The sequence below is a fragment of the Canis aureus genome, chromosome 5 (assembly GCF_053574225.1).
Source record: "Canis aureus isolate CA01 chromosome 5, VMU_Caureus_v.1.0, whole genome shotgun sequence".
Classification (NCBI taxonomy): Eukaryota; Metazoa; Chordata; class Mammalia; order Carnivora; family Canidae; genus Canis; species Canis aureus.
In genome coordinates, this window is record NC_135615.1 from 24,273,822 (window position 1) to 24,289,093 (window position 15,272).

A 15,272-nucleotide genomic window follows, 5' to 3' on the forward strand; every position below is an offset into this window, starting at 1 on the left:
TTTTTATGTATTTAAGTGCTCTTACATTGGGTATACAAAAGTTTTTAAAGATTTTATTTATTTATTCATAAGAGACACAGAGAGAAAGAGAGAGAACAAGAGGCAGAGACACAGGCAGAGTGAGAAGCATGCTCCCTGCAAGGACCCTGATGCAGGACTCAATTCCTGATCCCAGGGTCATGCCCTGAGCCGAAGGCAGGCTCTTAACTGCTGAGCCACCCAGGTGTCTTGGGTACACAAATATTTACAATTATTATTTCTTCTTGTTGGATGGTCCTCTTTATTATTATATAATGTCCTTCTTTGTTTCTTGTCACAGTCTTTGTTTTAAAGTCTATTTTGTCTGATAAAAGTATTGCTAGTCATGCTTTCTTTTGACATCTATTTGCATGATAAATATTTCTCCATCCCTTCCCTTTTAATCTGTGGGTGGCTTTAGATCTCAAATGAGTCCCTTGTAGTCATCTCTATGGGTCTTTTATTTTTTATTTATTCTTTCACCCTATGTCTTTTGATTGAAGTATTTGGTCATTTTACATTCAAAGTAATTATTGATATGTATTTATGGCCACCTTATTTTTTTTGTGGTTGTTTCTGAAGATTTTCTCTCATCCTTGTTTTCATTAGTGATGTAGTTGGATTTTTTCTTTATTCTTTGCATATTTATTAGTGTTTTTTAAAAGATTTATTTATTTATTTTAGAGAGAGAGGGCAAGCAGGGGTTGGGGCAGAGGGAGAGAGAGAATCTCAAGCAGACTGCCTGCTGAGCATAGAGCCTGTTGTGGGACTTGATCTCACAGCCCTGAGATCTTGACCTGAGCTAAAATTAAGAGTTGGATGCTCAACTGACTGAGCCACCTAGACTCCCTTTATTAGTGGTTTTTGGTTTGTGGTTGCTATTAGGCTTTTATATAACCTCTTCAGTATAGAGCAGTTTATATTAAGGTGATGATTGTTAAAGTTTGAACCCATCCTCCTATTTTATATCCTTTTATTTTGTGAGTTTCTTGATTTTTTTTTTTTGCAGAAATATTTTTTTCCTGCTTTTGCGTTTCTTACCTTCATACTCTCACTTTTGATTTTTGTTTTCACTAAAGAGTCCCCTTTAATATTTCTTGCAGGACTGGCTTAGTGGTCATAAATTCCTTTAGTTTTTATTTGTCTGGGAAGGATGTTATCTCTCCTTCTATTCTGTGTAATATCCTTGCTGGGTGGGGTTTTCTTAACAGCAGATTTTTCACATTCAGCACTTTAAATATACCATGCCACTCTCTTCTGCTTTGAAAGTTTCTGCTGCAAAATCCCCTGCTAGCCTTATGGGGTTTCCCATGTATGTTACTGTTTTTCTTTTGCTGCTTTTACTATTTTTTATCACTATATTTTGTCATACTAATTACAATAAATTTTGGTGTAGATCTGCTTTTGTTGGCGGTTGTCTGTGCCTCCTAGATCTGGATATCTGCTTCCTTCTCCAGATAAGGGAAATTTTCAGCTATTATTTCTTCAAATAAATCCTCTGACTCCTTTTCTCTCTCTTATTCTTTGGGGACTCCTGTATCGTCAATGTTAATACATTTGATGGAGTCAGTCACTGAGTTCTGAGTATTTTCATTTTGTATAATTCTTTTTTCACTCATTTGTTCAGCTTGGTTTTCTTTCCATTACTCTGTTTTCTAGGTCATTAATTTATTCCTGTTTCTTCCAGCCAGCTGTTCATTCCATCAAGTGTGTTTTTCATTTTGTTTATTAACCTTTATTTCTGCTACATTATTCCTTATCTCTCTGTTGAGGGTTTCAGTGATGCCTTCCATTCTTTTCTCAAGCCCATTGAGTATCTTTGGGCTTTAAATTCTCTATTAAATTCTCTCTCAGGTATATTATTCTATCTCTTTCATGTAGGTCTCTTGCTGTGGTCTTTTCCTGTTCTTTAATTTGGGACAAATTCCTCTGTCTTCTCATTTTGTCTAAGTCTCTCTGCCTGCTTCTTTGTTAGGAAAGTCAGCTACATTTCCTGTTCTTGAGGGTAATGGCTTTATGAAGAGGAAATCCTGTAGTACCCTGTTGTGTAGCAGGCCTGGCACTTCACAGAATGTCTCCAGTGTGTGCTGCATGCACTCTGCTGTTTAGTCCTTGCCTGTTTATTTTTCAGGCCAGTCATCTGCAGAGGTAAGGCTTTGCTAATTATGGGCAGTGTTTGGTTCCTGGGTACGGATACATGGTGTCAGTAAGGGTTTGGGCTGATCTTCTATGGGATAGGGCCTGCTATGCTGGACTAAAGCAATCATGACTGGGAAGAGCACTTCCATTGGAGTCTGTGTGTATGTGTGTGTCTGTGTTTGTGTGTGTGTGTGTGTGGGGGGGCTTGATGTAAGCAAATTACGTAGCCAGTGTTTTTGCTCTGCACTAATTCTTGTAGGTGCTCCTTTGATTATGCTGAGTGGTGAGGGAGGGAAATGGTACCTTGTTCCTGAAGGGGTCTCTCCATGAACACTGCCTTTTGGGGATGTACTCTGAGATAACCAAATAACCTCCCTACTGTATTCCCCATGTATTTTAAAGATCACTATTTCCATGCTGTAAGTTAAAGGCCCTTTGCCCTGCCTTCTCTCTAAGAGCAGCCTCAATGCACTCTGGGCTCTGTCCAATTGAAGCCCATTGACCTTTAAAACTTCAGACTTTAAGTCCCACTGGTTGCCAGAAGTCATGAAATTTGGTATCTCTCACTTTCTAAGCCACTTGTTATAGGGATTAATTTTCCTCTATGCACCCTTGTCTTTCATCCTTCTCCATGACTATAGTGACAATGATCTGTTTCTCTCCCAAATATGTCTCTATACTTTCTACCTTTTTTGGCATGGCATCTTCTCTACCTTTAGCTGTGAAGTTTGTTCTGCTAGTCTCCAAGTTGATTTCTGGGGTGTATAGGATGATTTGATAGTTTTCTAGATGTATTCTTGGGATGAGGTGAGCTTAGGTCCTCACCCTGCTACCACTTCCCTTCTTATTTAACATACTTTTGTCTTTTGTCTGCTCAGCTTTGTTACTTTCAATTACTGTGCCTTCCAGAAAGTTGATTCATTCTTCTGCATCCTCTTTTTTAAAAATATATTTTATTTAAATTCAATTTGCCAACATAAAACACCCAGTGCTCATCTCATCACGTGCCCTCCATAGTGCCCGTCAGCCAGTTACCACATTCCCCCACCTGCCTCCCCTTCTGCAACCCTTTGTTTCCCAGAGTTAGGAATCCCTCATGGTTTATCTTCCTAATTTTTCCCATTCAGTTTCCCTCCTCTCCCTTAGAGTCCCTTTCACTATTTCTTATATTCCACATGAGTGAAGCCATACGATTGTCTTTCTCTGATTGACTTACTTCAGTCAGCATAATATCTTCCAGTTCCATTCACATTGAAGCAAATGGTTAAGTATTCATCCTTCCTGTGCATCCTCTGTTCTGTTGATTTCCCCCTAGTATACTTTTCATTTAGTGTATTCTTTGTCTGTTTTATACTTTTCGCCTCTATTGAAGTTCTCATTGAGTTCATCTACTCTTTCCTCAAATCCAGGGAATATCTTTATGACCATCACTTTGAACTCTTTATCAACCATACTGCTTATCTGTTTCATTGAGCTCTTTTGCTGGGACTTTGTCTTTTTTTTTTTTTTCATTTGAGATCTATACCTTTCTTCATTTCATCAAATCTCTGTGCTTGTTTCTATGAATTAGGTAGGCTGACTGAGTTTTGAAAGGATAGCTTTTTGTATATAGGATCCTCTAGTGCCCTGCGGTTCAGTTTCCTCTGGTCATGAGTGCTCCAGGGATGTCCCCTGTATGTGGCTGAACCATAATTGATGTGAGCATGCTTGATGGTGGAGCTGGCCTTCAGCTCAGCTGGCTGAAATGACCCACTGTAAATGCCACGGGCACACTTTTGTACAATTCTTGCTCTTTTGTGCAATTTAGAGGCTAGGCTGGCTGGTGGGTGGGATTGGCACTTAACCTGGGTGTCTACACTTAATACTAGGACAGATGTGAGTGTACCGATGAGTAGGGTTTGCTCCCTGCACAGCCAGTGAGAGGCTTGGCTGTGGGAGCTGTGGGTATGAGTGTGTAGGTTAGCTACCCCCACCCCAGGGCAGGAGTCACTTTGGAGAGGTACCACTCCTATCCTGGGCTGCCTGCTGGGTGTGGTGGGGCAGAAGCCACATTGGAGGACTGCCTGCTGGAGTGGGGTTTGCAGCTATCATGGTAGATGTGACAGCCAGTGTTAACACTCTCCAAGTATCAGGCTGTCTAGGATGGGGGAAGGTAGGAAAAATGGTACCTGTCAGCACTTTTGTTCCTGGAGAAATCTGCAGATGGCTGCACTTCTGGCACTCATCCTAAAATTAGTCAACAATTCTCTTTCACATCTATCAGGTGCTTTTCAAACTGTGTTTGGGCAGAGTTAGTTGAAATGTGGGCTGTTAAAGGGTGGGAACTCAGTTTCCTATCACCCTTAGGCTCTCCTGGTGTTAAGAACCACTACTTTCAAAGCCAGACATTATAGGGACTTGTTTTCTCTGTGTGGGTCCCTAGGAGGCAGGTGGTTGTGCCCCATGTGGAGTCTGATGTCCTCTTTTTTCCATACTTGTGATGACTCTCACTTTTGTGGTTGGTTGTATCAGAGGTTTGGTTCCTGACTGCATTTCTATCCTTTCCTACACTTCTCAGTGTGGCCTTCTCTCTACAGCTAGCTGTGGAGGATCTGTTCTACCAGTCTTCAAGTTGTTTTCTGGGAGAGTTACAATACATGTGGTTGTCTCTGTGTCTCTGTGTGTCTGTGGGACAAGTTGAGTTCAGGAACCTCATACCACCTTCCCAGTCTACCCTAGGTGTTTTTTTTTATTATTTCATTCATAGTTCCTTTGCTGTGCAGAAGAGCTTCTTAGTTTGTTGGAGTCTTACCTGTTTACTTTTGGGTTTTTTTTTTCTTTTTTGTTTTGGTTGTTAAATCCAAAAATTCATTGCCAACACCTGTGTCTAGGAGCTTACTCTATATTTGTCCTTTTAAGAATTTTCTATTTTCAGATCTTACATTAAAGTATTTAATTCATTTGGAGTTAATTTTTGTGTATGATGTTAAGATTGGGGTCCAGTTTTCCCAGCACCCTTTATTGAAGAAACTGTCTTCTCCCCAGTGTATATTCTTCCCTCCCTATTGTAAATTAATTGATTGTATATGCATGGGTTTGTTTCTGGACTCTGTTCTATTGATCTTTATGTCTGTTTTTATGCCCGTATCATATTATTTTATTACCATAGTTTTGTGACATAGTTGGAAATTAGGAAGTGTGTTGTCTCCTCTTTGTGGCTCAAAATTGCTTTGGTTATTCAGGGACTTTTGTAGTCACACAAAAACTTTATGATTATTCCATTTCTGTGAAAAATTTCATTGGCATTTAGATAGGGATTGAATTGAATTTTATAGTTTTTCACTGTACAGATCTTTTACCTTCTTGGTTAAATTTATTCCTAGATTTTATATACACTCTAGTGCAGTTGTAAATGGGTTTTCTTAATTTCTATTTCTGATAGTTTGTTATTAGAGAATGGACACACAGCTGATTTTAATATATTAATATTATCTCCAGCAATTTTATAGAACTTTTTTATTCTAACAGCTTTCTGTGGAGTTTTAGGGTTCTCTCTATATATAATATCATGTCATCTGTAAAGAGACAGTTTTACTTTTTCTACTGCAATTTGAATGCCTTTTCTTTTTCTTGTCTAATTGCTGTATTAGCACTTAAAAGTAGTGAGAGTGAGCAGCCTTGTCTTGTTATTGATCTTAGGGGGAAATCTTTTAGCATTTCACTACTGAGTATGATGTTAGCTGTGAGCTTCTCATATATGGCCTTTATTTTGTTGAGGTATATTCCCTCCCTATTTTTATCAGGAAGGGATGTTAAATTTTGTCAGTTTCTTGTTCTACATTTATTGAGATGATCATATGGTTTTTATCCATCATTTTATTTTATTTTATCCTTCATTTTATTAACATGATATATCACATTGATGGTTTTACAGATGTTAAACCACCCTTGCATCCTTGGAGCAAGTCTATTTGATTGTGGTGTATGATCTTATTAATATTTAAATTCATTTGCTAATAATTTGAGTATTTTTTCACATATGTTCATTGGATTATTGACCTATAATTTATTTTCTGTAGTGTCATCTTAGATCTTAGATGTTAGATCTTAGTATCAAGGTAATTGCTGGCCTTATAAAATCAATTTGGAAGTTTTGCACAAGGAATGGTATTAATATTTCTTTAAATGTTTGGTAGAATTCATCACTGAAGCCATCTGGTTCTGGACTTTTTTTGGCAAGTTTTTGATTAGAGATGGCTCATTCAATATCTTTACTAGTAATCTGTTTAGATTTTCTATTTCTTCATGATTCACTCTTGCTAGGTTGTATGTTTCTAGGAATTTATCCATTTCTTCTCATTGCCCAATTTCTGTGGTAAAAGTTGTAACAGCTCTTTGATTCCTGGTCTATTCTGTTTGTTTTGCTAATCTTTTTTGTTGTCTTTTTGTTCTCTTATTTATTTCTGGTCTGATCTTTATTATTTCCTTCCTTTCATTAACTTTGCACTTTGTATTTTCTTCCTTCCTGAGTTCCTTGAGGTATAAAGTTAGGTTGTTTGAAATTTCTTCTTAGATTTTACTGCATTCTGTATTTTTTTTTCTGGTTTTGATTAAACATGCTCTCAACCAATGGATCAAGCAAGTAATCTCCACACATTTGTGAATTTTCCAATTTTCTTGTAATTAATAGTATTTTTGTTAGAAAAGCAGCTTGATATATGGATTTCAGTCTTCTAATTTATTAAGATGTGTGATGTGATGCTCAATATAGGATTGGACATAGAGAATGTTCCATGGTTTCATGCATTTCAGAAGAATGTGTATTCTTCTGTTTCTGAAATGGTCTGTATATATCTGTTAGGTCCATCTGGTTTAACATGTAGTTTAAGTACAATGTTTCCTTGTTTTTCTGTCCATATAATCTATTCATTTTTGATGGAGGCGATAGTAAAGTCCCCTATTACTATAGTGCTATTTCTCTCTTTAGATCTGTAAATATTTCCTCTGTATATTTCGGTGTTCCTCTGAAGGGTACATAAATACTTGCAGATGCTATCTCTTTGATGAATTGATTCCTTTATCACTATATCATGATCTGTGTTTACTAGCCTGTCTCTTAAAGTTTATTTTTCTGTTGACAACGTAGTTACCTCAGCTTTCCTTTAGTTTCCATTTGCATGGATATCATTTCTCATCCTTTCACCCTCAGTCTGTGGTGTGTTCTTGAAGCTGAAGTGAGTTCTTAATAGGTAGGCATATAGATGGGTCATGCATTTGATCCATTAAAACTATTCTTTGTCTTTTGATTGGAACTTTTAGACCACTAACCTTTAATAATTGATATGTACTTATTGTCATTTTGTTAATTGTTGGCCAGTTATTTTGTAATTCTTCTATTCCTTTTTCTTTTCTTGCTCTCTTTGTTATTTGATAATTTTCTGTAGTGGTATGCTTAGAGACCTTTATCTCGTGTATCTACTATAGGTTTTTGCTTTGTAATTACCATGAAGTTTATATAAAGCAATGTACAGCTGTCTGTTTTAAAAATCATAAGAACTTATTTTCGAAAGCATTCTAAAGCTCTACACTCTCTCTCCTTACATTTTGTTTTTGATGTCACAATCTTTTTATCCGTTAACATATATGTGTATGGTTATTTTGTTTTTGTTTTTTGACATTCGTATTGGCTTTATAAGCAATTAATCCACTGCCTTTATAACATACATTATTTTGAATTTTAGTATATATTTACCTTTACCCATGAGATTTATACTTTCATATATTGTCGCCCTTTCTTTTCAGCTTAAAGAACAACTTTGTTTCTTGAAAGGTGGGTCTGGAGGTGATAACTTCTTTTGTTTTTGCTTGTCTGGAAAACTTCCAGTGTCCTTCAGTGTTCTGAAGGACACTTTTGTGGGGCAAGATATTCTTGGTTGGCAGTTTTTTTTTTTTATTTCCAGAGATATTATGGGTTCAGTTCCAGATGACCCCAATAAATTGAATATCACAATACAAGTAAAATGAGTTTTTTTGTTTCCTAGTGTATGTAAAAATTGTTTAATTTAAAAATACTTTGCTAAAAATTGCTAATCATCATCTGAACTTTCAGGGAGTAGTAATCGTTGATGGCTGCTGACTGATCAGGGTGGTGATTGCAAAAGGTTGAGGTAACTGGGGAAATTTCTTAAGACAACAATGAAGTTTGCTAGAGTGATTGACTCTTCCTCTCATGAAGGATTTCTCTGTAGCATGTGATGCTGTTTGATAGTATTTTACTCAGAGTAGGCCTTCCAATTTCAAAAATTGGAACCATTCCTCTCAAACCCTGCTCTGCTGTCTTATCAACTAAATTTATGTAATATTCTAAATCCTTTGTTTTCACTTCAACAATCTTGACAGTGTCTTCATCAGGAGTAGATACCATCTCAAGAAACCACTCTCTTTGTTCATCCATAAGAAGCAACTCCTCATCTGTTCAAGTTTTATCATGAGATTGCAACAATTCAGTCCCATCTCCAGACTCCACTTCTAATTCTAGTTCTTCTACTTCCATCTTCTCTGCAATGACTTCCTCCACTGAAGTTTTGAACCCCTCAGAGTAATCCACGAGGGTTGGAACCAACTTTTTCCAAACTCCTGTTAATGTTGATGTTCTGGCATTTCCCCATGAATCATGAATGTTCTTATTGGCATCTAGAATAGTTTTCAGTTTATTTTGTCCAGATCATCAGAGGACTCACTATCTGTGGCAGCTATAGCCTTAATAAAGTGTATTTTTTAGATAATTAGACTTGAAATATAAGATGACTCCCTGATCCATGGACTGCAGATGGTTATTGTGTTAGCAGGCATGAAAACATTGATCTCCTTGTACATCTCCATCAGAGCTCTTGGGTGACAAGCTGTATTGTCGATGAGTAGTAATATTTTGAAAGAGATCTTATTTTCTGAGCAAGTCTCAACAGTGAGCTTAAGATATTCAGTAAACCATGTTGTAAACAGATGTGTGTTCAGCCTGCTTTTTTGTTCCATTTATAGACCACAGAGTAGACTGAGCATGATACCTAAGGGCTCTAAGATTTTCATAATGGTAAATGAGCATTGGTTTCAACTTTATGGTCACCAGGTGCATTAGCCTTTAACAAAAGAGTCAGTCAGTCCTTTGAAGTTTTGAAGTAGCCATTAACTTCTCCTCTCTAGCTATGAAAGCCTTATATGGCATCCTTTTTTCCAATAGAAGGCTATTTCATCTACATTGAAAATCTCTTTAGGGTAGCTAACTTCATTATCTCAGGTAGATTTTGTGAATAACTTGCTACAGCTTCTACATCCTCACTTCTGCTACATCTTGCACTTTGATGTTATAGAGATGGTGTCTTCCTTAAACCTCTGCTAACTTCACACTTGTCTTCTGTAGCTTCCTCACCTCTCTAAGACTTCATGGAATTGAAGGAGAGCTCTAGAACCTTGTTGTGGATGAGGCTTTGGCTTAATCCTGTGGATGATTTGATCTTCTCTCCAGACCACTAAAACTTCCTCCACATCAGCCATAAGGCTGTTTTGCTTTCATATCATTTGTGTGTTCATGGGAGTAGTACCTTTAATTTCCTTCAAGAATTTTTCCTTTGCATTCACTGCTTGGCTAACTATTTTGTGTAAAGTGTCTAGCTTTCATCCTGTTTCAGATTTTGCCATGCCATCCTCACTAAGCTGAATTATCACTGAACGCTTAGAAGCCATTGTAGGCTTATAAACTGGCCTAATTTCACTATTGCTGTGTCTCAGGGAACAGGGTGAGGGAAAGAGATGGGGGAATGGCCAGTTGGTGGGGCAGTCAGAATACACACGTTTAAGTTCACCTTCCTATGTGGGTGTGGATAGTGACACCCTAGAACAAGTATGAATAATATCAGAGATCCTAGGTCACCATGACACTTAATAATAAGTTTGAAATATTTCAGGAGTTACCTAAATGTGACACAAAGTGAACAAATGTTGGAAAAATGGCACCAATAGACTTGTTTAGCAAATCACCACTAATCTTCAATTGTTAGAAAATGCAGTATTTGTGAAGCACAACAAAATGAGATATGCCCATGTTTATCATGCAGGTCTCTATGGGTGTGGAAAATTTCTGCTGAAAAATCTGTTGACCGTTTCATGGTGGGGGGGTCCCCTTGTACATAAAAAGGCCCCCTCCCCATTTTTAAGCTTCTCTCCTTTTTTTTGACACTTTAGCACTGAGATATACTGTGATTAATCTCTTTGGGTTCCTCTTATTATTCTGGGCATCCTAGATCTACATGCCTGTTTCCTTCTCCAGGTTAGGGAAGTTTTCAGCCATTATTCTTTAAATACATTTTCTACCTCTTATTCTCTTCCTCTTCGGGGACAACATCAAGCAGACCAATATTCACATTATGGGGTCCCCAAGTCCCTTAAGTTATCTTCACTATTTTTCAATCTTTTTTCTTTTTGCTGTTATGATTGGATAAGTTACACTGACCTGTCATTGAGTTCATGAATCCTTTCTTTCTGTGTCTTCAAGTGCACTAACTCCTCTGTAGTATTTTTCTATTCAGTTATTGTATTTTCCAACTCTGTCACTTTTATTAGGTACTTTTATTTTCTTTTTGTTGAGATTTTCATTTGGTTTATGTGTCACTCTCTTAAATTCAGTGGACAGCTTTATCCGTGTTGTTTTGAACTCATTGTCAGGTAAATCACTTCTCACTATTTCATTAAGGTCTTTTTCTGGGATTTTATCTTCTTTTTTTCCTTGGAGCATATTCCTCTGTTTCTTCATTTTGATCTATTCTCTGTATTGGTTTCTAAGCCTTAGATAAAAAAGCCACATCTTTCATTCTCCTCTGGCTTATGAACTCTTGGTTGTCTCTCAATTTCTGTGACTGTCTGAGCAGCCTACTTCATTCTTGCAGCTCCCAGTAGTGGAGGGTGTGCCAAGACCTTTCAGTGTCTCAAGGGGGAGAATCTCAGCACTTAGATTCATGCTGGTTGGAAACCAGAACTTCAGGTAGCAACTATTAAAGTTGGCAGATTTATCTCTTCCAGGAGAAGATGGGGAGATGGGCATTTCTGTCTGCTCCCTCTGTGCTGAGCTCTTTGGTGATACAGTTAAGAAGTGTTTCTCTGGTTGCTACTGTCCTGATGAACTCACACACATGCCATAGTCTCAAGGGATGTGTTCTTTGAGCATCAGACACAAAAGCCAGGGTGCCAGATGTGTATACAAGCTTCTTTCTTGGAGGCACTGGCAACTTGGGACATAGGGGGAGTATGAAGATGACTCCCATTGGCCTCCACAGTCTTTGGAGAGTCTTATCAGTGGGTCTTCAGTTGTGTGTTAAATTAGAAGTCTGTTTCTCAGGCCAAAACTCTAAGATAAACAGGCTTCTTTCACAGAAGGATTGGGTGCTTTTGAGGCTGCTGCCTCTGCACTGGGTCCTGAGGGGGTGGTAGACATAAGCCTGGTGGCTTTTGAAGCCACAAGTAGAACCAGGTGGCTTAGGTAAGAAAGAAAAATTGTTTTAAAAAATGCCCTGTACTTGAAGTCCATCCTGCCATGACCAGAATAATTTCCATTATGTATTTGATGCATAATGCAGGCAAAGCCTGTTAAGTAGAAATACCCTGAAGGCCCTTTGTGGCTGATCCTCAAATTTTGGCTTTTCTGGAAACTGTTTTAAACCCAGATTAGAATTTAACAGGCAAAAAATTGCTGAATCAAAAAGTGGAAAGTTACCAACCCCTTCAGGGAATTAATAGTATACAAGTTGGTAAGCATGTAAAAAGACAAACCATGCAACAGCTTTAAAAAATTAAATTATCAAAGGTACCCCAAAGAGGGTACTTTATATTTGCTATTAGGGCAGGGTTCACAGGGTGAAACCAAGAAAAGGCCTTGAGGGTTGTCCTCATCCTGGGGTTGGAGCCATTGGCTAAGTCAGAGCACCCAGGCAGCACCCAGGGAAATTTCACAAAACCTCCCTAGAGCAACTCACCTGCCTCTCCCATCGCATTTCTTTCCCCAGCTCATGTGTTCGTCAGTACAGAAGGCTCTGTTTGAGGAGGAGGACCATGTCAAGAAACTGCAGCAGAAGGTAGCCACCCTGGAGAAGCGTAACAAGCAGCTTCGGGATCGGGTGAAGAAGGTCAAGAGGTCCTTGAGGCAGGCACGGAAGAATGGTCGCCACCTGGAGCTGGTGAACCAGAAGCTCAGCGAGAAGTTAGCAGCTGCAGCAGGTGCCATCCCACACATTAATGCCCTGGGGCAGGAGCCACCGGGTGCCACCTACCTGCGGGGGTAGCAGAGACTGAGTCTTGCCTGGCTCTGCTGAAACATGTTGCCTCTTGCCAGGGAATCTAAAGTGATGATAGGTTTTAATGTGCACTTAGGTCAAAAAATCTTGTGGATGATCTTTTTAATATGCATTTGGTAGTGTCTAGCTACTTTAAGGGGCACGTCTTGCTATTTTCTTAGTTGCTCAGCTCCTTCCCTTCCCTGCTTGCAAATCCAGAGGCAGGATCCTGGAATATCATGTGCTTGCTGAGGCCTGTCCTCAGCTTTCAGGAGCACACAGGAAAGTGTACTTACTGTGGAAAGAATATTTTAGAATCTCTAGATGTATAAGAATCAAGGGGTTGAGCCTTATTTCAGAAGAGAGGCAGTGTGAACCCCAGCTATGAGCTCCAGGACTACCATTAGTTTTGAGCAGCAAGTCTTGGAACCTTCTGGTGCCTCATTTGTCACATTTTTCAGAAGGAGGATGGAGGCCTTGCAAAGCACCCGAGGATGTCTGTAAATAAACACATGCATGGTGTCCCTACTCTAACCAGCATTTCTTCACAGCTGAAGCATAGCTCATAACACGTAGTGCTTTGAGTTGGGGGTGGGTAGCAGCAGCAGATAATTGAATAAGATGAATTATTCCTGATTTCCAGCACCAGTTACCCAGAGTTAAAGTGGATATCTGTGGACCACTTTAATATAAAGGGGAACTGCCGTTGGGGACTGGTCGTGGTTTATCAAACCATGTTCCTGAGCTGGAAGGAGCCTGTGCAATATCTCTGCCATTGCTAAATGCAAATTTATGGTTGCTCATTAACTCAACTGCTCTGAATTCGAGGTGAGTTGACCCAGTACACTATTAACTTCTGTTCCGCAAAGACACCTTCTTGCCTATTGGAATCAAGTGATGTTGCCTCATTCCCATCCAGGCATCCAAAGATCTTGTTTCACACAGTTCTACAGAGTCTTGATGCAAGCATTTTTCACCACTTAATTGGGTGAAAGGCAATGTTGTTGTCAGAGATAAAATAACTGTCAACAGAGAAATGAAACCAAACTAAGTTCCCATTTTTACATTACATGAATCTTAGGCCTCTTAATAGTTTATGACCAGTATACAGGGTGGTCTTAAAATAGTGGATAATAACTCCATATATCGACCTGATAGAAAATACAGTAACTAACTAGAAGTGTGAAATAAGAGTATAAAGGCCAGATTGCATACCATACTGTAATACAGAGTAGTAGTTTATCAATTGTAATAACTCAGAAATGCATTATAGTTTTTCTTTTGCATGTCCCATAGAACTTTTGAATGTCTATGGACAGATATGCATCATTATGCTAAAGATGGAACAACAATGTAGAAGGCTTTCATAATGAAATACAAAACCCAGTTAAAATATGCATCCCAGTATTTGGAAAATTGATACTTCTCTTAAAAAGGACAAAATGAAGAAATAATATTAAGGTCCCTCTTTTATATTTTGTTATTTTATTTGGCCCCTCAATGGCCAAATTGCCTTCTGGCCAATGAGTTATGCAGTGAAAATACTTGTGGCAAAGATGCCTATGGTGGAAATGCCAGACACAGTTCCAGGCATTCCAAACTCTTGCTTCTGAATGCAAACACTTTCCAATCCTGGGAATAATGTTTGCACATGAGTCCACTTGTCAGTGTGTCAGATTTTGTACATGACCTCAGAGCACTTCACCCTGTTTGGAAAGAAACCTTTAAAGACGGTACTACAAGTACAAAGAGTATCCACTATATAGAACATCTGAGCCCTTAATTTAGGTACATTTGATCCAGTCCCAGTTGTCATTAAGAAGGCAGCTGATCCTCCCACAATTGTCTTCTGATGGACCTCCAAATCTACAAGTCTCTCTTCTGTGCTGCTCCAGATGGAACCTGCAGGTTCCTCATCGGGAAGTCTCCCCCTAGACCACCCCAGGCACTGCAGCACCTGACAGTGTTGTCCTCTCCATTGGAAATGGCTATCATACTGTCAGATTTCCCTTCTACTGCCTTTAGGAAAACCACATTCTTGCTCTGGCAGCTGGTTGGGAGGGTGGATCTGTGTCACTTGGGGCTGCCTCTAAGGGGAGATGTAAAGGGAGATGTCTGCACTCTGAACTAGATAGAATGGCAGCTTTTGCTTCATTTTCCAACATTCTCCTGCTCCTTTATTAGCAGCATCCTCCATAGTATGGTACAATAGTTTATTCTTTCTGGGGCCATTTCATTAAAGCACTTTTGCTTCCACCCAAGGGAATGACAAACCTAAAGGTGATTTACAGCTAGTGCTTTGAGAACTGTGGAACCTGGATCCCTACAGATGCATTATGTTCTACCTTTTTAATAAATACGAGCAGTATTTCAGCCACAATGGTAAGGCATGTGTATTTCTTTTGGGTCAGGGAGATTCCAGCTTTGGCCTGGAAAAGCACTTTAAAACCATTTGGGGAAGCATCTGTGAGTCACACCTGAGGCCTATAGGAGACTGAGATCAGAGCTCCTTTGATGTTCCCCTGAGGATATAGTTTGACCCTCTCTTTCCCAGGGTTCCCACCTCTCCACACACCTGCAGAAAAGCAATGGTATCCAGGCCTGTTCCTCACGGGGGACAAGAAGCTTCATTTATCAATGTCTACAAAAATACATTTGAATCTATTGCCAAAGAGAAGTCCCCAGGTCCCTGTTGTCTGCTGCACTGTCATCTCACTGTAGCCCTTGCAACTTGTTTATTATACTAGTAGGAATTTTTTATGTGAAAAGAACCCAAGAAGTACTCCAAAATTGATATGCTTAACCAACCTGTTGTAG

General features: G+C 39.0%; 1 protein-coding gene across 1 annotated transcript in view; it reads left to right on the plus strand.

Annotated features, from left to right (window-relative positions):
- Nucleotides 1–14,835, plus strand: part of CCDC3 (coiled-coil domain containing 3) — a 115,054-nt gene extending 100,219 nt beyond the window's left edge. Inside the window, exon 3 of the mRNA XM_077897216.1 lies at nt 12,189–14,835. Within this exon, the coding sequence (XP_077753342.1) occupies nt 12,189–12,464 (276 nt within the window). The 3' untranslated portion in view covers nt 12,465–14,835. The remainder of the gene's footprint in view (nt 1–12,188) is intronic.
- The last annotated feature ends 437 nt before the right edge of the window (nt 14,836–15,272 follow it).